Below are 26,089 nucleotides of genomic sequence, written 5' to 3'. Positions count from 1 at the left end.
TTGCTGATGAGACTGTTTAGCAAACTGTAAAGACTACCTTTGTTGCATCTGCTTATTAACGTGTAACCATTAATAATTTAGCTGTTAGTTCATGTTTAATTTATGTTGGTTTTAGTTTGTGTGTTAAAGTAACATTTATAAAAGCGAAATCTTGTCGGTTTTTTTGGTTTCCTAAACTGGGGTCAGTCGGTGGATTCAATTCTTTTGGTTTGTTAGTGGTCCATGGGTATCATAACAATTCCTTAAGTTCACAACAAACATTTGCAACCTTTTCCTGATCTTTTTATTTAGCGGCATTTCCACGAAAAAAAATAGACGAGTATCTTCATCTTTGTGGCATGTGCTCTCAAGTATTATAATTCTGAAGTGTGCCATGCTATCTGGTTTACTAATGTCCTTTAGGAAGAAACTAGGAATTGTCCTTACCTGGTCTGGCCTACATGTGACTCCAGACCCACAGCAATATGGTTGACTTTGAGCTGCCCTCTGAAATGGCCGAGCAACCCTTGAAAATCAAAGCCCAATTTATAGGACAACAGTTATTATAAGTATCATGCTAAATTTGATGGGGAACTTAGGCCATCAGAATTTTTAAGAAATAATCCTACAGTTATAACAAATGATTAAGATTTTGTTTTGCCTTTAACCTTCCCCAATATTTTTAAAATCTAAAATAGAGAATGATCAAGGATCCACTGTGCAGGGCAACACAGGTTGAAAACAGTAGGATGAAAGATGAAGTGAAGAGAAACAGTGATTTTTTGAGATACCAAGCTTGGGTTTCAAAACCTAGCAGATTATAGGATAAAGAGAAGAGACATGAGTTTTGAGGTCCTGAAAAGAAAATGGCTACATATGACCATCAATAGACAATAACTTGCTTTCCCACTTGTTTAATTTTGATGCTGTTTTAACAGCTATATAATGGATGCTGCTTGAGTGAGATACATTATACATTCTTGGTTAACATTGCCTGTAGTCAGCAACAGGGAAAGGTTTTTGAGATGTCTGGGGTTTTTAAAGTTTCAAAGTGACGCATTTTAGTTAGTGTTTACTAAATATGGATGAGAGCAGACATTTTTAGCATCCTACATGTGATCTGAATTCACATCCTTTATGCTGTAGAACAGCTTGAAGACTGACAGTAACATTGAAACAACTGTACTGTCAAGTTTCATTCATGACTTTATAGTTCTGCCACTAACTACTTGTAATGATGACTGGTAGGAGTAGAGAGCAAAGAGCAACAATGTTAAAAGTACATCGCTGGCTTATGTGTGAGACCAGAGTGAAGTACAAGCAGCACCAGTGGCATCCATTTATTTTTCCTGCTACCAGCTGCGACAGACTCACCTTTTTATGATCGTGTTCCCAAATTCCAGAACACTACCTTGCAGTGCTGCTGTCATTTAAATATGGTATCATTATAGTGAGCACCCAGAATTCTAATAAAATTTAACAAGAACAAACAATGGAAGCAAGGAGAATCTTGTTTTGTGAATCCATTCAGCTAAAAAGAACAATGGAGTGGGCTGTCAATAACTACCTTAGCTGGTCAGTATGTCACAACCAAACCCAACCCCAGGAACAACAGCTATGTCCCATCAACTGTTTTATTTTGAGAATTGAAGCAGACAGCATGTATTAAAGCCAGATTGCCAACCCATAATAATGGTGAAAAGGTACCTAAGGGTCATTAGTTATCAGGACAGTCAAGAGCTTTTTGCTTTAGAAAATGGTAGACTTTGAAGGGATATGATTGGGGTGTTTAACTTAGTGAAAGGGTTAGATTCAGTGCAATTGGATTGCGTCTTTGAACTGGATAGGTTATGGAGGAAGTACTTCTTTTCACCAGAGTTTTTGAGCTCCAGGGAGGTGCCGGAAAGATGAAGTGAGTGTGGCTTTGTTCAAAATGAAGCTTGACAAGTTCCTGCATCTGGCAAATATATATATATATAGGAGATAGGTTTGTCATTAGCAGTTGTGTTACCTAGTCATTGAGGTGTCTGAACCTGGCTGATTGCCTTCAGTTGCCAGAGAGGAATTTTCCAGAATATTTTCTTAAATTGGCCAAAGGTTTTTCCACGTTATTTTTAGTTTTTTCAAGGAGGGGGACAATATGTTGAATGGTGTGACGAAATTACACCAGGTCAGTATGGGGCAAACTCAGTGCATTAGCGTTTTTTTTCCTGTCTTTTTTTTTGTACAGCTGTGAATTTGACATGTTAGAGCAAAATTTGTGGTTTAGATAAGAGCTTATTCACTTTGGATGAATCAACTTATTTTCAAGCGGTTCATCAGTGTTACAGTAATCTGTTGGCTGCTTGAGTTTAAGTGCTGTCCATTTAACCACTTTTTAATGGCATGATTCCAAATGCCATTCTATTTGAATTCAGATTATCCATGCTTGTAATAAAGAATTAGAAACATCTCTGTGTTACAATGGTTGAAACAATTAATCCTGTCTATCTGATACCCCATTTATACTACAAAGATGGAATCTGCTTTAGTCCTTAATGTGAATTAAGCAGTCTATCTCTTACTTTACTCCCACCCCCACCACGCCACCAGGGCTTGAAATTCACATGAGCTAAGCAGCAAAAGGAGACCAAAATATTTTTAAGTAAAATTTTTATTAAAATTTTGTGGGTGGCACAGTGGCGCAGTGGTTAGCACCGCAGCCTCACAGCTGCAGCGACCCGGGTTCAATTCTGGGTACTGCCTGTGTGGAGTTTGCAAGTTCTCCCTGTGTCTGCGTGGGTTTCCTCTGGGTGCTCCGGTTTCCTCCCACATGCCAAAGACTTGCAGGTTGATAGGTAAATTGGCCATTATAAATTGCCCGTAGTATAGGTAGGTGGTAGGGAAATATAGGGACAGGTGGGGATGTGATAGGAATATGGAATTAGTGTAAGATTAATATAAATGGGTGGTTGATGGTCGGCACAGACTCGGTGGGCCGAAGGGCCTGTTTCAGTGCTGTATCTCTAAATAAATAAAAAATAATAATTTGGTGACTTTTCGTACAAATGAAAAATTTCATTGAACAAATATTCAACATTCCATTGTATAGATCTATTTTTCTTTTAAAAGATTGGAGTGACATTCTCAGAACTGTTGCATTCACAAACTTTGTTTGTAATTGTTTTAAATAGAATACTAGTTATAGTTATACTCATGGTAAGTATGATGATGTGCTGTTTTACAATAGGAATGTTATACCTTGGAATGAACTAATGTAATGTGTTACCACCAAGGCAGGAGGAGTGTACTGTATTTTCTAGTTCCGCTTCTCCACAGGTCCCAAGATATATTTTTTTAAATGTTTACCTGGTTACTCCTGTAGTCAATCACATACTCTACTGTTTATCCCTGAATAAAATGCACCAACCAGGTTTCTTTAATAGACAACAAAATTATCATTTTATTTTAAAAACGGGACTTAACCAGTAACGAAGCAAAACATTAACACACAGATTGAAATATGAAAGTTCCCTTTTTAAATTCCCCACAAACAAACTCACGAGCACGGAAATAAAATACCTAAATTCTCTCTGCAGAGATCTGTTAAAGAATACTTTGGCTGAATACTTGCTAATTCTTGAAGAAAAAAAGAGAAGATATGGAAAGATGTCAGTTGTCCTTTTATTGGGCTAGTGTCCCAAATACACATAGATGGCTGTCACTGGAATCTTTTAGAGCAGTTCTTTTCAGGCGACGTTGAGGATCAGTTTGGGAGGCTTTCAGGAGAAATGCGGCATCAGGAGTTTCTGGCAGGTTTTTCAGGAGGAATGCAACATCAGTTTCTCTACTTCTTGCATTTGATTCTCAGGAAGTGTTGAGGGTGAGCTGATGGTGGCAGCTCTCTTGGCTGGTTTTCTCCAACTGTCTTCAAAACAGTTCCTACCCCAACACGCTGTCCAAAGCGAAACCAAAAACAGTATCTCGAGTTAAGCCTCCTGACCTCCATAAATCTTGAGCTGTCACTTCTCTAAACATCTTCTGCAGGTCACCAAGGTTTCTGTTGTTTATTGCTTAAAGCACATGGCATCTAGCAAGGCTGTTTTCAAACAACATCTCAGTATCCTTTCAATGAACTGTCAACAACAAAGCAAAGTCCAACTTCTGTGAGATCTACAACCTTCTCCACAAATCCATCTCCACAATTTAAATATAAGTCCTCAAAAAAAAAAATACTTAACAAAATATAAATGCACTTTCATAACAAATGTCACTAAGATAGAGCTATGTACGGACAGTGGTGGGAAGAGAAAACCTGAGAGATCCAACGAAATGCTGACCATCATGACATGCAAAGCTTTTTTGAAGCTACCAGCGCCATCTATAGACCAAAGTCAAATGGACAAAATCCCCTTCACTCACTGGATGGGGTCTGTCTTAAGGATGACAATGCCATCCGTCAATGCTGGAAAGAATATTTTCAAAAACTCCTCCACCATGAATTCACAGTGGCAGCTGATACTGTCCAGGCTATCCCCCAGTACAGAATCCGTGGGAGAGCTGCAACAAGCAATCAAATGGATGAGAAACAGCAAAGTCTGTGGCCCTAATGGTATTCCAGCTGTGATCTTCAAAGCTGGTGGGCTTTTGCTCAAATCAAGACTCCTATGGATTTCGGAGGAGAAAGAACTCCTGCCCCCCACACACCCCGCCCCCCCCCCCACCAACTTCAGGAATGCAACAATTGTAACTATCTTCAAGACGAGAGACAAATCATGCTGTTGAAACTATCGAGGTATTTCCCTCTTGTCCATAGCAGGGAAAATCCTGACACGTATTCTCTTGAATCGCCTACTTCCTATGATTGAGGAAATCTTCCCAGAGATGCAGTGTGGCATTAGACCTTCCAGAGGAACCTTTGACATGTTCTTTGTTGCCCGACAAATCCAAGAAAAATGTGGACAACCCCACCAGGAGCTCTTCATTGACCTGACCAAAGCATTTGACTCAGTAAATCACGAGGCTCTGCGGTTGTGCTCCAAAGATTTGGATGTCCAAGAATCTTAATCACAATCCTGCAATTGCTGCATGATGATGTGACTGCAATTGCCTTGAGTGGGAGATCTGAAACAGACGCCTGCAAAATCTGGACTGGAGTCAAGCGAGGCTGTGTAATAGCCCCTGTACTGTTTACAATCTACTTGACAGTGGCTATTCACCTCATCAAAGATCAGCTGCCTTCTGATGTGAATATTAAATACGACCTCGATGGAAAACTCTTTAACCTCAGTCACTTCCATGCCAAAATTAAACTGACCACCATAGACATACATGATCTACAGTTTGTGGATAACTGCAATGTTGTTGTCCACTCTGCAGCAGATTTGCAAGCCACTCTCGATCTCTTTGATTCTGTATGCAAGAGATTCGTCCCGTCCCTGAATATTGCCAAAACAAACCTCATATCAACCCACACCTGGTTAGCCAAAGATTCAACCTCCCATATATGTTGAAAGAGAGACTTTGAAATATGTTGAGCATTTCCCATACCTTGGCAGCCACTCTCTCAAAAGGCCACCATTGACGAGGAGATCCAACACCGGATCAGCTGCACCAGCTCAACCTTCTACAAACTACGGCAGCAAGTGTTTGACAACAAAGACCTCCAGAAGTTAACAAAAGCCTTAGTGCACAGAGCAGCTTCTGTCACCACACTCCTGTACTGCAGTGAGACCAGGATTGTGTATCAGTGACCTATAAGAGCGCTAGAGAAATTCTATCAATACCTCCCTCACATCTTCTGGATTCAATGGGAGGACCATTGAACAAGTACTAGTGTCCTTCCTGAAGCCAGCTCCAAAGCATTCAGGCAAAACTCCTGCAACCCAACTACAACGGATTGGACACTGTCTGGATGGCTGAAAACCATCTCTTCAGCCAGGTCCTATTTTCTCCACTCTCAAATGGCCAGCGTTCCAGGGGAAGACAAAGAAAATACTTCAGAGGCTCTCTAAAGCTCTTTGAAGCGAGGCAGCATTGACATAATAGCAGCGTGAAACTTTTGCATATTCCCGATATGTAGATGATACGTTTGCTATATTTGAATCCACTGATGCATGCAATAACTTCCTTACACGTCTTAATTGGCTCCATCCTGCGCTCAAATTCATGTTTGAAATGGAGCAGTCAAATGAGCTCCCTTTCTTTGACCTACTCGTTGAGAAATCTGTTGAGGGGTTCTCTACTATGGTCTACCGCAAACCTACCTTCACTGGTCAGTACATGCGTTGGGATTCTTACAGTTCCACGCCCTATAAGATTGACCTTATCGGCAACCTCGTAAGTAGGGCCCGAGCTATTTGCTCATCATGCCAGCTTGATGCTGAAATAGGGCGAATCAAAGACATCTTGCATGACTATGGCTACCCTGATCAGATCATTTCTCGCTATATATCGTGCAAACTTATGAATGGGCCTAAGGCCGTCTTGTTCGGCCCTGAAAGGTGCACAGTCTACCTCAAGTTACCCTGGAAGGGTAATGTATCCCAAAAATTTGAGCAACAGGTAAAGCTAGCTGTTTCATGCTGCTACTATGCAGTAGCGACATGGGTGGTGTTCCCCACTAACAGGATGCTGATGTCAAGCTTAAAAAATATCCTGCCTATTGCTCAAATGAGTAATATGATATATGAATTTCAATGCCAGTGATGCTAGGTAGACTGGAAGATCGTATCAAACAACATGTCCCTTCTGCTGTTCACAATGGGTAAGGTACAGGCCGTACCCAGCCAGCCCATGATTGCAAAACTCAAAACACGGTGTCCACCATTCTATGTGATTCCGCGATTGGACAACGTTTGCTAATAATCCACAGAGTGCTAAGAAATACGCTGACAGCCAGTCAGTGTGGGAGCTACATATATTAATACACAGGGCCCTATTTGCAGACAAAGAACATGTAAACACATTGTGCCTGTTTCAACTGAATCAAATAAGTGACAGCCATTCGCTGGTTCATTCCTCAGGGCACTGTCTTGACCAATCAGAGTCAAGCTGCCTGGTTTAAATTTCAAACAAAGCTTCACAGTTAACTCAGTCATTGTAAACTGGTGCATTCTCCACGGCAACGCCTCTACCAATCAGAGTTCACTTGCCAACCAATCAGCACTCTCTTCTCATACAGTATAAGTTGTTGTTTTCCCTTACATTGGTTATTCTTGCGGATAGTCCTGCTGAGTCCAAGATGCAAAGCTTCGACAACATGTCTTTATGTTACAGTTAACTTAGCTAAAGGCCATTACTTTTTTAATATATTCTTTTATGGGCTGTAAGCAACACTGGCAAGGCCAGAATTTGTTGTCCATCCCTAGCTGCCCTTGAGAAGATGGTGACGAGCTGCTGCCTTGAACCGCAGCCGTCCATCTGGTGTAGATGCACCCACAATTTCCACTTTTCTGTTGCTGTTCGGTACAACTGAGTGACTTGCATTTCAGAGAGTAGTTTAGAGTCTACCACATTGCTGTGGGTCTAGAGTTACATGTAGGCCAGACCAGGTAGGGATAGCAGATTTCCTTCCCTAAAAGACATGAGTGATCTAGATGACAATCTGGTGTTTCATGGTCACCATTACTGAGACTAGCTTTTGATTGCAGATTTATTAATTAATTGAATTTAAATTCCACCAGCTGCCGTGTTGGAATTTGTATTCATATCCCCAGGGCATCAGTCAGGGCCTCTGGATTATTTGTCCAGTAACATTACCACTACACCATCGTCCCCTGTGCTCATTCCCTGACCTTTACTCTTGATTTACATTAACCTGCATTTTCTCAGCGTTCCAGAGACCTGGCCAAAATTCATCTACATCAATGAAAGGCTTAAGATATCGCATAAACTACCTGTCTAACTACATCAGGGTACAGGGTTAACAAAACAGACAGATCCTGAAGTTGCGAGTTGATTTTGGACACGTTTCTGAACTGCAGAGACTGTCTTTTAACCACAACATGGAGTCCTTGATACAGAAAGAAACTTGAACAGAGTCTGGTGTAGCATAGCTTCTCTATCACTCATTATGTTACAACAAAGAGACTTCTTCATGTTTAATTACAGGTTTGTTGCAGGAAATTTGTGTACAACATGTGCTTGTAAATTTCCAGTCAGAAGAAAACAGCATGAAATGATTACCCATTTTTTTTTTGGATACATACTGTTGACACTTTGAAGTATGACTAAAACTGTCCAAAAACACAATTATTTCAAAATCACCCATTTCTCCATTGTGAATGTTCATTCAACGGAAAAGAGAAAAGTTCTTAATACAAAAATCTAAAATGAAAAGTTTTCCACTGAGAAAATTAAATAAATAAATTTTGTTTTGGCTTTGACTACCTTATAAACAACAAAGCACAGCTATTGGCGTATGCCTATTTCTAAGGTAAAACTTGAACAACAGTTCAGCAGTGGATAATATTTAAAGTGCAACCATTACCTGAAGGAAAAAAATTGAGATTTTTGATCCTCCCACTGGTGGAAGTACTTTTGATGCATGATGTGAAATTGAGCAGCTTTAAACGGCTGCATCTCCCAAGACCAACAGTGATAGCTGTGAGAAAGACACATATGACAGTTTAATGGGTAAATTTAATCATGTTTTTTGAAATGTTTTTTTAATGTTTTTATCTTTTGGTGATTAGAAATTTTTAGCTACTGACTGGAGGTAAGGGAAAGATGGATAAAGGGGCTTTAAATTTTTTTTTGTTGGGGGGGTGGTGGGGGAGGCGGCTTGATTGGTTAGCCTTCGCCACTCGGTCTTAAGTGCTCTTGTATAATCAGTCAGAATTGATTATTTTTTTATGAAATGTCAGTTTTTCGCTGAAACTTTTCTGGTTGCTTTCCTCACTTTTGATTTGTACATTCCCTATCTCCTCAGTTCTGATTTTACTTGAGCCAATGAATAAAATGTTACAAAAAGTGTTAAAGTATCCTCCTAGAAGCTTCCTTTTGGGCAGGGCAATACTGAAATATTTGCATGTTGCCTGCTTCCTGTCCCATGCACTTCCAATAACTCACTTTTTTTGCATTATCCATGTCTTCATAGGGTGCATTTTGGGACTGGGTAAGCCTGCAGAACAGTGTTTTCTTAAGTTTTTTATTTGTGCAGGTTTTCTGTGCATGTAACCATGTCTACTCTTAATCCCTATACCCAGCCCTTATTCTCTCCCCTGAGCTACCAATCAGTTACATCTTTTTCAAAATAATTGTTGATGGTGAAATCATTCTGCTTGTATAATTGGTAAGATAGTAGCCTTTGCTGAAGCTATGATTTTACAAAATTAAAAGCATGGAAAGTCCAGCTTGCCCAACACCTCATGATGGCTTGAGCATTATGACTAAACATTAGGGATGGGCAATAAATGCTGGCTTGGCAAGTGACGCCCACATCCCATGAATGAATTAAAAAAAACACTTCCCAATATAATCAACTCCATAAGGATTAAAGGCAAAGGTTTCAACCATTTCATATTACTTTAATATATTTCCTCATAGTTTATCTGTAACGGTCAACTTTCTTCATTTACACTTAAAAATTACCCAATCTGCAACAGGGCTATTGCTATATCCATATGAGGAAAAGATTGTCTTTGACGATCCAGTTTCTCTTCATTAAAAATACAGCACAGAGCGAGATTATTCGGCTCATCGTGCCAATGTTATTAACTTTCTCCAACAATTTTTCTCCCTCTTCTGAAATGGTTCACTCCTTGCCACAATTCCACAATCACTTGAAGTTCTCCAATATCTCACCCAAGTGGCCATTATTCATGTGTGAGCCTAATCATTGAGTGTAAGCAGAAGATTTGCGCATCAGGGGCATTGCAGCTGAGTCTCATTTCTCTCCTCACTTGATGTCCACCAAAGCATACTTCCAGCAGGAGTTGCTGAATAGTGATCCTAATTGAGAACGCTGCTTGATTTTCCTCTCCCTAATCTAGGAGTGCTGGCACAAATTGTAGAATCCTTGACTGAGGTCAGCAGAATTGAACCTGCGACTTTCCTGATCTGTATGCCTCAACGATACATTAAGTAAACTTGCTGATATACCAGTGGAGCTGTACTTTTGAAATTTTAAAGATCTATGTTATCTGTACCTTTGCTGTTGCCCCTCCCTTCAAGATTTTGTAATAGCAGCAGAATAATCCAAATACTCCACACACCCCCCTTTTCCCATGGTTATTCGTTTGAATCTACAGGTGTCTAATTACCAGAAGCAATAGCTTTAAGGGAAGCACAAAAAGTAATGAAGGTAATGGGCATCCTGCCTAGGAACTGAAAGGTCTGACAGCAATTTATTATTCAGGATAGATGCCTGTGGTTTAAAGTATATGCTTGCTTGTTTTTATCATACGGAGATCCTCACTGATAAAGTTAGTGCTCAAGTCTTTTTCTTTTATGTTATGTTAATGGCTTTAGAAGTGCAGGACTCACAAAAAGCAAGACTGAATTTTCTCAAATTTGATGTTGCTGATTTTTGACTCTATCAGATTTGGCATTTACATAGGTATCTCAACTAGCTATTAATAGGACAAAATGTGTTACATTTGACCAGATTCTGGCATCTAAGATCTAAGTTATAGCATGTTAATAATTTTAATCTCAAAATGCTTATTTTATGCAAATCAGATCACTGCACATATTGTTTGAAGCACTTATGAAAGCTGATATGGAGATCTGTCACACTCTGATGTTTTACAGGTGACTCTGTGATACAGAATGCTGCAAATAGTGGTGTGGGCCAAGCAGCAATTCAGATAGCCAAAGCCATGGGACTGAAAACCATTAATATTATCAGAGATAGGTGAGTGTTGGTTAAATTTTGTCTGCACAAGCACTCTCTGAAGAACTGAATTGATTGATCAAGTAGAATTATAATTGTAACACCATCTCACCAAGTTAGTCAAGGCGGTATTATACAGTTAGTCCTTTTTAAAAACTAAGATACATAAATATTTTTCCCCACTAGACAGTGGATTTTTTTTTGAGGAGGCTTGGAGTTAGCCATTCATATATCTGTGAGATTATCACTTTAGTACCATAAAAGCCTAGTATTGCATTTTGATCAAAGTGGTAATCTTCTGGGATCCTTCCAGAAATATGAATGCTTTGAATCATTATGCTTGGGACAGAGTGTCTGTAATTCTATAAATGAATACTTCCTTCTCATCTCAGTAACGTTAAAACATTAGAATGAATTTCATCAGGTTTGTTAGGGAAATACCTCCCATCAGATTCTTAGTATATGTGCCACGAGCGCCAATTTGCAGATTCAGTAAGATACATTTCATTAACTTTTTGACAAGTTCTTACTGCTTTTCTCTTATTGGGCACTATTTTCAGATAAGGCAGAGCTTTGCTGTTTGTCTATGGATGATTATGAATTTAGCTAAACACAGTTTGCCCAATGGCATAATACACCATATATTAGGATAGTGAAATAGCTCAAATGTATATTGCACTGTTACGACCGACCGCTCCAGTCAAAGCCCCCAATCAAAATATACGATTCTGATTGTGGTGGGAGAAATGCACTGATAATTCAATCCCGTCGTTCCACAGATCGCCTAACATATCATTTAAAACTTTCCAAATTAGAAGGACCCAATCAAATTGTACCATCTATTAACCCCCGAAGAGGCTAACCAAACCAGGTGTCTTTAAATCAACAAAGTAACTCTTTAATCAGAAGAATTAAATTCTTAAACACGATGAAGATATCAACAACATTTAAAATAGAAAAAACTAGAGTCCTTGCAAATTTACAGTCCAGTGTTGCTTGAAGTCCTTACAGTCATCTGATGTGGGGAAAAAGGGTCTTCCACAGTAGAACAGTCCATAGTCTAACTTTAGCAGTAGGTGATGCTTTCCTTCTCCAGTGAATTTCAACAATTAACGACTTGCAAACACTTTCGATGGAATCAAGCTGACTTTAGAGTTTTTGAGGGATAAAAGATTGTCACAGTTTAACTTCCCTTTCTTCAATTTAAATTATCAGAGATCTCTGTTTTGGTTTGACTTTTTTTAGAATTTTGAGAGATAATAATTAAACAGACTGAAATCCTCTTCAGTTTAAATGGTTGAGAGCTCGTTTTCCAGGTGCTGACACCACAGGTGTCTGTGTGTTCTGTTAGAACAAACTGTCTTCAAATGAAAGCCAGTTCAAATTTGAATTGTAACAAATGTATCACTTGCTACTCACTCCCATTGGCTGTATCTATGGTAACGAGAATGCACCCTTTGAATTGCAGTCTCCAAATGGCCATTTCTAACGGCAACCGAAAATGTACCTTTCTATAACTCCTGAGGCTTGCTGGTTCTTAAAGCAATACTAATCCTTTGCAAACCTTAAAGGCAAACTGCATATTCCCCAGAGGAAAAAAAACTACACGACCATGACAGCACCTAAAAGGCATTTGAGTGCAAAACTTTTTGAAAATTGCACTCTTTCAGTTTTTGATTTGCACGCACATGTTGTTCTTTCCTATTCTACATTTTAACTGCCTTAATTGAGATAAATGTATCAAACATCTTTTAATAGCATGTAAAAATAGAATAAGTCAAAGGGATGAGATCAGTTGGAGAATAAGGTCTATCCGGCACTTGAGAGCGAGAGAATGACAACAAAGCCATAATAAATATTTTACCTCAATTTTTATAGAAGACGACAAATATAACATTATAGGATTACCTGAGGAAAATATGGAAGAGCAACTACTGGAAATAATAATTCAAAATTAAGCTGTATTAAATAGTTAAGAAAAGTGGAAATCTGACTAGGCTCAGAATACTAGCAAAGGTTGGATAGTGAAAGCAATAAGCATAGTTTTCTTGGATGCTTTGGATAGTGGAATTGTGCCAAAAGATGGCAAATATACCCATGTGTCAGAAAAGAGAATATGTTAAGCCAGCAGCTTGGAGACCAGTCTTACCTCAGTTGTGAGTACACTTCTAGAGTCCATAATACAGGATGAAATTGGTGATCACTTGGAAAGGCCTAATCAGCCTGGATTTGTAGAGGGCAGGATGAGCTTGATTAAGTTAATTGAGCTCTTTGCAAAAATCACAGTATATAGATAAAGGGAATGTAGTGGATGCTGCATATATGATGTTTAATGATGTGCCACGTAAGAGATTTATTCAGTTTTAGGAGCATAGTATTAAAGGGAATGTAAGTTATTTGAATAACTGGAGGGCAAAAAACACAATAGGGATAAATGGATTTTTGGGGGGTTGGCAGGATGTGAGTATTGATGCACCACAGGGATCCGAGCATGGGACCTCTCTTGTTTACACTTTATATGAGTGATTTAGACATGGGTGCAAGAGGGATGATATTGAAATTTGCTCACCAGATTAGGGGATTTGGTAAAGTGAGGAGGATAATTGGAGGACATAAATGGATTGGACAAACACGTGACAGATGTAGTTCAATGCAGAGAAATATAAAGCACTATATTTTGGTGGGGGGGGGGAACAGTGAAAGGAAGTAGATCCTAAACAACAAGATTCTTCAGAGAGGAGGAATATAGAGATCTGTGGGTATAGAAATATTTTTTTAAAGGTGCGAATGCAGGTGAAAAGGACATAAAAGGTTCAACAGGACTCTTAATTTTATATATAGGGACATGGCATGTAAAATCAAGGAAAGGATGTTGAATGTGTGTATGACAGTAAATTGGAGTATTGTGTGCAGTTCTGAGCACTTCATAATTGGAAGTTATGATAATTAAACATTTTTGGCAACGTTAGATTTTTTTGCTGGTCAGAGCACACAAATTTAACAGGTCATGTGAGCTGATTCATCAGTCTTCAGAGAACATACATTATGTTATAGTTTGCTGAAGGTATTAATATGTCTGTAATTTATTATTATGGAACAAGTGGTAATTTCCTACAATGTCAAGTTGATCAAATCATTAGAACAAATCAATGAGAGGACAGAATCCTAGCCAAACTGCAAAAGCACGGAAAGTCCCATCTATTGCCACACTTTTATGACCTTCAGTATAAACAGAAATTATACGCAGCAGGTCAAGCAGCATCTGAGGAGAGAGAAGCCATGTTAACGTTTCTGGTCTGTGACCTTTCATCAGAACAGGCCAAGGTTAGAAATGCATTAGGTTTTAACAACTGAAGGATGGGGGGGTTAGAGGAGAGAGCAAAAGGGAAGGTGTGTGATAGGGCAGAGGGCAGGAGAGATTAAATGACAAATATGTCATGGGACAAAGGCAAAAGGAGTGTTATTGGTTGTGGTGAAGGGCAAAGCGTTAGTCCAGAGAGAATGTTAATGGCAGAATAATGAGCAGCACTGTCCAAAAGCACAACATGCAAAACCAAGTTTAAGGCAGGCACATGGTTAAAAAATAAATTCTAAAAAATGGCCAGTCATGCTCTGAAATTGTTGAACTCACTGTTGAGTCCGGAAGGCTGTGGTAGGCCTAATTGAAAGATAAGGTGCTGCTCCTTGAGTTTACGTTGGTGTTCACTGGAACACTGCAATAGGCCAAGGACTGAAATGTGGACATGAGAGCAGGGTGTCAAGTTGAAATGGCAAGCAACTGGAAGCTCGGGGTCATGCTTTCGGACTGAGCGAAGGTGTTCCGCAAAGCGGTCACCTAATCTGCATTTGGTCTTCCCAGTTTAGAGGCAACTGCTGTGAGCAGCAAATACGCTATACTGAATTGAAGGAAGTGCAAGTAAATCACTGCTTCACGAAAGGAATGTTTGGGGCCTTGGATGGTGAGGAGAGGGGAGTTAAAAGGGCAGATATACCTCCTGCAATTGCATGGGAAGAGGACAAGGTGTCGAGGGTAATGGAGGAGTCGACCAGGGTGTCATGGAGGGATCGTTCCCTTTGGAATACTGACTGGAGGGCAGGGAAAGATGTGTTTGGTGGTGGCATCACGCTGGAGCTGGTGGAAATGGCAGAGGATGATCCTTCGGATGTGGAGGCTGGTGGGGTGGATAGTGAGGACAAGGAGAACCCTGTCGTGGGTCTGGGAGGGAGGGGAAGGGTTGAGGTCAGAAGTGCGGGAAATAGGTCAGACACGGTTGAGGGTCCTGTCAATCACAGTGGGGGGAATCCTCGATTGAGGAAAAAGGAAAGCATGTCAGAAGCACTGTTGTACAAGGTTGCATCATCAGAACAGATGCATCAGAGATGGAGAAACTGGGAGAAAGGGATGGAGTCCTTACGGGAAGCAGGGTGTGAGGAAGTGTAGTCAAGGTAGCCATGGAAGTCGGTGGGCTTATAATAAATGTTGGTGGACTGCCCATCCCCAGAGCTGGAGACAGAGAAGTCAAGGAGGGGAATGGAAGTGTGGGAGACAAACCATGTGAAGGTGAGAGAAGGGTGGAAATTGGAAGCAAAAGTTGAAGTTTTCCAGTTCAGGGCAAGAGCAGGAAGTGGCATCGATACAGTCATAATTGTACTGGAAAAAAGACTTGGTGGAGTGGGCCTAAGTAGAACTGGAACAAGGAATGTTTGACACATCCCACAAAAAGACAGGCATAACTAGGACCCATGCGGGTACCCATAGCAACATCTTTTACTTCAAGGAAGTGAGTGGAGTTGAAGGAGAAGTTGTTTGATGTGAGAACAAGTTCAACCATGCAGAGGAGGGTGGTGGAGGATGGGGACTGGTTGGGCCTCTGTTCAAGGAAGAAGCGGAGGACCCTCAGCCTGTCCTGGTGGGGGATGGAGGTGTAGAGAGGATGAACGTCCATGGTGAAGAGGAGACGGTTAGGGCCAGGAAACTGGATATTGTCGAAATGATGTAGGGCAACAGAAGAGACTAGACCAGGGGAGAAAAGATCGAGTCAAGATCGGAAGAAATAAGTTCCATGGGGCAGGAACAGACTGAAATGATGGGTCTACCAGGGCAGTCCTGTTTGTGGATTTTGGGAAGGAGGTAAAAGCGGGCTGTTCGGGGTTGCGGGGCTATGAGGTTGGAAGCTGTAGTGGGAAGATCTCCAGAGGAGATGAAGTCAGTGACAGTCTTGGAGACAGTGGCTTGACGTTTGGTGGTGGGGTCATGGTCCAGTGGGAGGTAGCAAGAAGTGTCTGAGAGTGGCACAGTGGTTAGCACCACAGCCTCACAGCTCCAGCAACCTGAATACTGCCTGTGCAGAGTTTGCAAGTTCTCCCTCTGACTGTGTGGGTTTCCGCCGGGTGCTCTGGTTTCCTCCCACCGCCAAAGACTTGCAGGTTGATAGGTCAATTGGCCATTGTAAATTGCCCCTAGTGTAGGTAGGTGGTAGGAGAATGGTGGGGATGTGGTAGGTAATGTAGGATTAGTATAAATGGGGGTTGTTGGTCGGCACAGACTCGGTGGGCCGAAGGGCCTGTTTCAGTGCTGCATCTCTCTATGACTCTGAGTTGGTGCGCAGCCTCTGCAAGGTAGAGGTCAGTACGCCAGACAACAACAGCACCACCCTTGTCTGCAGGTTTGATCACAATGTTAGATCTGAGAGAATGGAGTGCAGCAAGTTCAGAAGGATGGGGAGCAGAGAAATTGAGATGGCCGATGTCACACCAACAGTTCTCAATGAAAAGTTCAAAAGTGGGCAACAGGCCAGAGGGAGGGTTCCAGATAGAGGGAGAATACAGGAAGCGGATGAAAGGGTTCACTGGTTGGGGGAGGACTCCTGGTCAAAGTGAACCCGGAGGCGAAGAGCTCAACGTTACGCCGAGTGCGAAATTCATTGAGGTGGGGGCGTAAGAGGATAACACTGAGTCCTATGTTGAGTACAGATCGTTCAGGTCAGCGATGGGAAGGTTAGAGGATATTGTGAATATGTGGCAAGGGGTCAGATTAGAAGAGATGGGGTCAGAGGGAATTGAAGGGGAAAAAGGATCTGGAGGGGCGTTAGAGCCCATGAGCTGCTGAAACTTGCATTCCTTAACACCTGAAAGGAAGAGAAAATGTTTTTGTTAATGCGTCAGATAAGACGAAGGATGAAATTAAACCGTGGAGCAAGACAGCTTTGAGATAAGCTGAGTCGGTACTTCTGGAGAGAGAGGTCGAGTGTGTTTACGTGGCGGCGCATGGCACTGAGCGTGGATCTCGGGATGTGGCAAGAGCAGCAGTCCGAGGAACGTTTTATCTTTCGGAGATACCTGTAATCCTGGGTGGATTCAAAACATGAAGGATAGAACTTCAGTTGGAATCCACGTGGAACACGTCGGAGCCGGAGACTGTCGAGAGGAAGGAGTTGGGGCTGTGCAAATTAGTTTTTGTAGACACCTTATCAAACACCAGGAGGGAAATAGAAAGCAATGAAGGGTGAACAAGGTAAAAGAGAAACGGAAATCCAGTTGGAGCAAGGAGCAGAACTTCTTCAAGTTAGGCATCCCTGGAAGAGAGTGGCAGTGAATTATACACTAAAATAAAAACAAAATACTGCAGATGCTGGAAATCTGAAATAAAAACAGGAAGTGCTGCACATACTCAGCAGGTCAGGCAGCATCTCTGGAGAGAGAAACAGAGTTAACGTTTCAGATCAATGACCTTTCATCAGAACTGGCAAAGGTTAGAAATGTTTTGGGTTTTAAGCAACTGAAGGGTGGGGGTTTGCGGGAGAGAACTAAAGGGAAGGTGTGTGATAGAGCAAAGGGCAAGTGAGGTTAAATGACAAAATATGTCGTGGGACAGAGGCAAAGGGACAGTTAATGGTTGTGGTGAAGGACAAAACATTAGTCCAGAATCCACAAACAGGACTGACCTGATAGACCCGCTGAACTTATTTCTTCCCATCTTGACCATCTTTTTTCCCAGTCTCTTCCCACCTACATCCGTGACTCATTTGACACCCTACGTCATTTCGACAATTTCCAGTTTCCTAGCCCTAACTGTCTCCTCATCATTTTGGACGTCCAATCTCTCTACACCTCCATTCCCCACCAGGACAGGCTGAGGGCTCTCTGCTTCTTCCTTGTAGAGGCCCAACCAGTCCCCATCCACCACCATCCTCCTCCACTTGACTGAACCTGTTCTCACTTTGAACAACTTCTCCTTCAACTGCACTCACTTCCTTGAAGTAAAAGGTGTTGCTATGAGTACCTGCATGGGTCCTAGTTATGCCTGTCTTTTTGTGGGATATGTCGATCATTCTTTGTTCCAGTCCTACTCAGGCCCACTCCACCAAGTCTTTTTTCCAGTACATTGATGACTGTATCGATGCCACTTCCTGCTCTCGCCCTGAACTGGAAAACTTCACCAACTTTGCTTCCAATTTCCACCCTTCTCCCACCTTCACATGGTCCATCTCCGACACTTCCCTTCCCTAACTCGACGACTTTGTCTCCATCTCTGGGGATGGGCAGTCCACCAATATTCATTATAAGCCCACCGCCTCCCACGGCTACCTTGACTACACTTCCTCACACCCTGCTTCCTGTAAGGACTCCATCCCATTCTTCCAGTTTCTCCGTCTCTGCGCATCTGTTCCAATTCTGCAACAGTGCTTCTGACATGTCTTCCTTTTTCCTCAGCCAAGGATTGCCCCCCATTGTGGTTGACAGGGCCTTCAACCATGTCTGACCCATTTCCTATACTTCTGCCCTCACCCCTTCTCCTCCCTCCCAGAACGGCGACAGGGTACTCCTTGTCCTCACATTCCGCCCCACCAGCCTCCACATCCAAAGGCTCATCCTTTGCCATTTTCACCACCTCCAGCGTGATGCCACCACTAAAACACATCTTTCCCTCCCCTTGTCAGCATTCCGAAAGGATTGATCCCTCCGCGACACCCTGGTCCACTCCTCCATTACTCCCAACACCTTATCCCCTTCCCAAGGCTCCTTCCCATGCAGGAGGTATAATACCTGCCCTTTTAATTCCTCCCTCCTCAAGGCCCCAAACGCTCCTTCCAGGTGAAGCAGCGATTTACTTGCACTTCCTTCAATTTAGTATACTGTATTCACTGCTCACAATGCGGTCGCTGTACATTGGGGAGTCCAAGCGCAGATTGGGTGACTGCTTTGCGGAACACCTCAGTTCGATCCAAAAGCATGACCCCGAGCTTCTGGTTGCTTGCCATTTCAACTCGCCACCCTGCTCTCATGCCCACATTTCTATGCTTGGCCTGCTGCAGTGTTGCAGTGAACATCAATGCAAGCTCGAGGATCAGCACCTCAACTTTCGATTAGGCCTACTACAACCTTCCAGACTCAACATTGAATTCAACAATTTTCGAGCATGACTGGCCTATTTTTTTTTTTTATTTATTTTAACCATGTGCCTGCCTTAATCTTGGTTTTTCATGTTGTGCTTTTGGACAGAGCTGCTCATTATTCTGGCAATAACACTCTCTCTGGAAAAATGCTTTGTCTTTTCACCACAACCATTAACACTCCCTTTGCCTTTGTCCCATGACATATTTGCCATTTAATCTCTCCTGCTGTCTGCCCTATCACGCACCTTCCCTTTTGTTATCTTCCCCATCCCCCAGCCCCCACCCTTCAGTTGCTTAAAACCTAATGCATTTCTAACCTTTACCAGTTGTGATGAAAGGTCACAGACCTGAAAGTTAACTCTGCTTCTCTCTCCAGAGATGCTGCCTGACTTGCTGAGTATTTCCAGCACTTTCTGTTTTTATTTCAGATTTCCAACATCTGCAGTATTTTGCTTTTACCTTTAAGACCTTTTCCTTCTCTGCTGGAAAGTAGGCTCTGTTCCACAGAAAATGCATCATGCCAAAATCATCACACTATACAAAAACAAAGGCAACAGAGGAAACTGCAACAACTACAGGGCATCTCACTCCTTAGCGTCATGGGGAAGGCATTTGCTAGGATTATAGTTCAAAGGCTCCATTTACTTGCAGACAGAGTGTACCCGGAACCACAGTGCGGTTTCCATGTGGATAAGATCTTCTCCATACGCCAGCTACAAGAGAAGTGTAGGGAACTGAGTAAAACCCCCTTTACCTTACTTTTGTAGATCTCACTAAGGCATTTGACACCATCAGCAGAGCAGGGCTCTACAAAATTTTGAGAAAAATTGGCTGTCCACCGAAGCTCCTCAGTCTCATCATGCCCTGCACTGTGCGCTTTGATGGCTCCAGTTCTGATAGTTTTGGAGTGAAATAGGGTTGTGTCCTAGTCCCCACTCTGTTTGGCACCTTCTCCATGCTGCTGACCTTCAACTTCCCTGCAGATATGGTAGGAGTCTACTTGCATGCTAGGTCAGACAACAAGCTCTACAATCTATCAACACTGAAAGTGAAGACAAAAACACATCACGTTCTGATCAGAGAACTCTGTATGCTGATGATATGGTGCTATTTGCTCACAAGGAAACTCAAAAAAAAAAACAAAGGATTATGGACTGTCTCTCCCATGCCTGTAACTTGTTCTCTTTGACTATAAGTGTCAAGGAAACCGTGGTCATGGGACAAGCTGTTGCATCTCCGCCCCGATCAGCAAATTCTGCTACCTTGGATCCACAGTGACAGACAGTCTGTCCCTTGATGCAGAGTTCGATACGTGCATAGGGAAACAGCTACTACCTTTGTCCGACTCACGAAATGCTGATGGGATAACACCAAGCTGACTCTGAGGACCAAGCTGATGGTTTATAAGGCCTGTGTTCTCAGCATCTTGCTGTATGGCCATGAAACATGGGCAACTTACAGCTGTCGGAAAAGAAGCTCAATATTTTCCATCTTTGCTGTTTGGGACGCATTATGGGTATATCCTGGCAGGACAAAATCTCAAATGTGGCAGTCCTGTCAAAGGCAGAGCTCCCAAGTGCATTGGCACTAATCAAATAGAGGTGGCTTCGATGGATCGGACACGTCCTCAGGATGGAAGACGGTCACGTACCCAAGAACCTTCTGTACGGTAAGGTGACCGGGGCCAGACGACCAGTGGGGTGCCCAAATCTCCGCTTCAAAGATGCTTGCAAGTGTGACATGGAGGCCCTAAATGTCGATTATCACACCTGGGTGTCATTAGCTGCGAAAGAGTGGACTGATGTGCACTACCACAGCGACCAATTGCTACAGCAGCTTGGCAACAGGTGCCAACCAAAAACAACTCACAGCATCACTTAGCAGTTTCATGTGCAGCACTTGTGGCAGAACCTGCCTCTCAAAGATTGGCCTTCTCTGCTATCAGCTAAGGTGTACCAAGAGAAGACACCCCACCTAAATAGATTGTTTGATGCGTGTCTGTCATCTTTCGTAGATGGAAGGATACCAATCCGATTTGTTACCATGGAACAAATAGTAATTTCCTGCAATGTCAAGTTGATCAAATAATTGGAACAGATCAATGAGACTAGCCATTAATTCAGTTCAAACATCCTATGTGATTGACATCCTGGAATTCTTAGTAAAATAATAGCTTTGATTGAGAGCTATTGAAGACTCGAGTTAGGTTTGTGAAAGGAACTGTACCACGATTATTTGTTACTCTTCTGGATTAATAAACAGCTGCGAATTGTAGCTTTACAGTCAGCTGCAACTATTTTGAGGAAAAGTGAAGTTTGTAATTGCCAAGAATACTTTTTGTACTGCGCATTGTTCTTTTACCTGTTTTACATTTAATAAGTTTAGTGGTTTGCAGCCTGAGCCACAGTCTCATGGTGTGATTCTTATGCTCACCAAAGCGAATGGCAGTAGGCGATACCAGTCCAGTAAACTGGAGCAAGTTAGGGTTCCGTGTTCAACCCCTCAGTCTTATATTTACCAATATATTGCATGCTGTGCCTCATGAGAGGCATGAGGGTGTGCTTGGAGGAGCTGGCCAATGACATTGAATCTGATGAAAAGCCCCAAAATGTAAGCCATAGTTTGAATACTGCATGCAGTTCAGGGCACCCCATTATAAATAGGCTATTCGAGCCATGGAAAGGGAACAGTGAAGATTCACCAAGAATGAGAGGTAATAGTGATAAAGTCTTAGAAAAAGTTTTTTTTTGACAGGATAAGAATTTAGAGGATCTAGTAAAGTTTTAAACTTCTAGAAGGTTTTGAGAGGATCAATAGTGATAAATTATTTTCACTAGTTGGTGAATCGCTAATAAGACAGCGTAAACTAGGGAACAAAGGAGGAAGTCGGAAGAAAATGCTTTTACACAGATGGTTATTAGAAGGTAGAATGCTTTGCCACTACTGACTATTGCTGCAGGAACTAAGCTTAATTTAAAAGGGAATTGTACCAGTATAGAAAAGGAAGATTCTAAAAGGATAGAGTTGAAGGGCAGAGAAATGGGAATAGAGTCGGCTCACTTGAAGACCCAGCATTGGCACAGCAGCCTGAATGCTTTTTTTCAGTCATTCTGTGATCTTTGTCAATACAATTGCAATTCCATTTTTATGGGCATTCTTTAATATGACTCCATATTTTTATTTATATTTTTATCCCTCAAACCTTGAGACTTGTTTTCTGTTAAATGCACTTTACAAATGCAAGTTGTTGTTGTCTTTTATCACGACTGTTTTCTACTACAGCTTACCATCGTATGGCAGTAAGTACTTGTGCTCATCCATGAGAAATGCTCATGCTGGAAAATGGATTCCTTTTCCATTTGTGATATCCAGTTTTATATCCCATTTGATTATATCCCGTTGATATCCCATTTGTGAATCCTGATATTCAGGATTCTCAATCATAGATTAGATAGAAGATAAAGCTCCCTGGCCAGTGCCTTAACATTTGCCTGAAATGAACCACAACAGAACACCACCAGAACTGCTGATATTTTTATTTTATTTCCGACACTAGTAAACCTTGTAGCTTGTTGAGTGAGATTACCAATTGGCACTGAATTGTGTACAGTTTTACAGTGCGAGCTACAAGGTTTACTAGTGTCGGAAATAAAATAAAAATATCAGCAGTTTTGGTGGTGTTCTTATGGCCTTAACTCCACTTTCCTGCCTGCGCCCCCATAACCCTTTTCTCCCTTGTAGATCAAAAATCTGTCTAGCTTAGCCTTGAATATATTCAATGACACAGGCTCCACTGCTCGCTGGGCTAGAGAATTGATTAGTGACCCTCTGAGAAGAAATTCCTCCTCGTCTCCATCTTAAATGGGACCCCTTATTTTGAAATTGTGCCTCCTAGTTCTAGTTCCCCCATGAGAGGAAAAGTCATCTCAGCAGCTACCCTCTCAAGCCCCCTCAATATATTTTTCAATAAGATCACCCCTCATTCTTCTAAACGCTAATGTGTACAGTCCTAACCTGCTCATACTTTCCTCACAAGGCAACTGCATTCATTCCAGGAATCAGCCTAGTGAACGTTCTCTGAACTGCTTCCAATGCAAGTATATCCCTCTATAAATAAGGAGACAAAAGCTGTACACACTACTCTAGCTGTGCTCTCACCAATGCCCTGTACAGTTGTAGCAAGACTTCCCTACTTTTATACTCCATACCCCTTGCATTAAAGGCGAACATTCCATTTGCCTTCCTAACTATTTGCTGCACCTGCATGCTAACTTTTTGTGATTTATGTACAAGGACACCCAGATCCCTCTGTACTGCAGCATTCTCTCTCTATTAAATAATATTTTGCTTTTCTATTCTTCCCACCAAAGTGAAGAACCTCACATTTTCCCTCATTATACTCCATCTGCAGAATCTTTGCCCACTCACTCAACCTATTTATATACATTTGGAGATGCTTTGTGTCCTCCTGACAACTTGCTTTCCTACCTATCTGTGTATCATCAGCAAATTTGGCTACAGTACATTTGGTCCCTTCATCTGACTCACTTTGATTATAAATAGTTGAGGTCCCAGCACCGATCCCTGTAGCACCTCACTAGTTGCAGTTTGCCAACCTGAAAATGACCCATTTATCCTGGCTATTTCCTGTTAGTTTGCCAATCCTCTATTCATGTTAATATATTACCCCCAAAACCATGAGCTCTTATTTTGTGTATTTGCGTTTCATGTGGCACCTTATCGAATGCCTTTTGGAAATCCAAATGCACGACATCTATTGGTTCCCCTTTATCCACCCTGCTTGTTACATCCTCCAAGACCTCTTAATAAATTTGTCAAACACAATTTTCCTTTCCCAAACCATGTTGACTCTGATTGTATTATGATTTTCTAAATGTCATGCTACTACTTTCATAATAATGGATTCCAGCATTTTCCCAATGACATGTTCGGCTAACTGGCCTAATGTTTCCTGCTTTCTGTCTCCCTCCTTTCTTGATTAGAGAAATTGCATTTGCTTCTTTTTCCCCATTCTTAAGAGACTTTATTAAGTAATTGCATACAATTTCTGCAGCACAGTAGATAAAGAATTAATGTTTTCAAATCATACAGGATAGCAATGACAGAACATTGTTGATGACAATAAAATAGGTCTGATAAGTTCATGTGCATGCTGCACGAGATTAGTTTAAAGCAAGTTCTCTTTTCAATGATGGACAATATGGGCATTTTGAGGACTGAAATTAAGAACAGACGCATCCCTTCAGTTTGTGCAATATTCCAAGGAGAACACAAGAAACAAAGGCGACCTCTTAGAGAGCCTTATAATAAATTAAAATCAATTTTAACAATCTAATCCAGATTGGCATAAACCAGTTTCCTATCCTGCCACAAAATGGGATATTTAAAGAGTTAAAAAGATCCCAATCATTGCTGGAATAGCTGGAGCACTCCAGGGTATTCAAGAAACAGTGTGATTTTATTTTTAGACAATTATTGGGGCGTTTAAGGTGCAATTAGAAAAGCATGCAATTGGTACAAAGTTTCTCTGGTTGATGAGATTCCCTTTCAGGTTTAGCCAAAATGCTTCTCAAGTTCACCTAGCAAATGCCGTAACCATGTGTGTCTGACACATTTTCATTTCTTTGTAAAACAGCCAAATGCTATCCTGAGTGGTGTGAAACAGGGCTGTGTTCTCGCACCCACACTTTTTGGGATTTTCTTCTCCCTGCTGCTTTCACATGCGTTCAAATCCTCTGAAGAAGGAATTTTCCTCCACACAAGATCAGGGGGCAGGTTGTTCAACCTTGCCCGTCTAAGAGCGAAGTCCAAAGTACGGAAAGTCCTCATCAGAGAACTCCTCTTTGCTGACGATGCTGCTTTAACATCTCACACTGAAGAGTGCCTGCAGAGTCTCATCGACAGGTTTGCGTCTGCCTGCAATGAATTTGGCCTAACCATCAGCCTCAAGAAAACGAACATCATGGGGCAGGATGTCAGAAATGCTCCATCCATCAATATTGGCGACCACGCTCTGGAAGTGGTTCAAGAGTTCACCTACCTAGGCTCAACTATCACCAGTAACCTGTCTCTAGATGCAGAAATCAACAAGCGCATGGGTAAGGCTTCCACTGCTATGTCCAGACTGGCCAAGAGAGTGTGGGAAAATGGCGCACTGACACGGAACACAAAAGTCCGAGTGTATCAGGCCTGTGTCCTCAGTACCTTGCTCTACGGCAGCGAGGCCTGGACAACGTATGCCAGCCAAGAGCGACGTCTCAATTCATTCCATCTTCGCTGCCTTCGGAGAATACTTGGCATCAGGTGGCAGGACTATATCTCCAACACAGAAGTCCTTGAAGCGGCCAACACCCCCAGCTTATACACACTACTGAGTCAGCGGCGCTTGAGATGGCTTGGCCATGTGAGCCGCATGGAAGATGGCAGGATCCCCAAAGACACATTGTACAGCGAGCTCGCCACTGGTATCAGACCCACCGGCCGTCCATGTCTCCGTTATAAAGACGTCTGCAAACGCGACATGAAATCGTGTGACATTGATCACAAGTCGTGGGAGTCAGTTGCCAGCATTCGCCAGAGCTGGCGGGCAGCCATAAAGACAGGGCTAAATTGTGGCGAGTCGAAGAGACTTAGTAGTTGGCAGGAAAAAAGACAGAGGCGCAAGGGGAGAGCCAACTGTGCAACAGCCCCAACAAACAAATTTCTCTGCAGCACCTGTGGAAGAGCCTGTCACTCCAGAATTGGCCTTTATAGCCACTCCAGGCGCTGCTTCACAAACCACTGACCACCTCCAGGCGCGTATCCATTGTCTCTCGAGATAAGGAGGCCCAAAAGGAAAGGTACAAAGTTTCTCTGGTTGATGAGATTCCCTTTCAGG

The 26,089-nt window shown here is 42.0% G+C and overlaps 1 protein-coding gene across 3 annotated transcripts in view; it reads left to right on the top strand.

The window, feature by feature from the left end:
• Nucleotides 1-26,089, top strand: part of mecr (mitochondrial trans-2-enoyl-CoA reductase) — an 84,504-nt gene that overhangs the window by 17,702 nt on the left and 40,713 nt on the right. For all 3 annotated transcript variants that reach the window (XM_068011604.1, XM_068011602.1, XM_068011603.1), the window contains exon 5: nt 10,714-10,816. In XM_068011604.1, coding sequence (XP_067867705.1) covers nt 10,714-10,816 — 103 coding nt within the window. The remainder of the gene's footprint in view (nt 1-10,713; nt 10,817-26,089) is intronic.

Source organism: Heterodontus francisci, chromosome 31 (genome assembly GCF_036365525.1).
Source record: "Heterodontus francisci isolate sHetFra1 chromosome 31, sHetFra1.hap1, whole genome shotgun sequence".
In the NCBI taxonomy this organism is placed as follows: domain Eukaryota; kingdom Metazoa; phylum Chordata; class Chondrichthyes; order Heterodontiformes; family Heterodontidae; genus Heterodontus; species Heterodontus francisci.
This window is presented reverse-complemented; position numbering and strand designations above follow the sequence as displayed.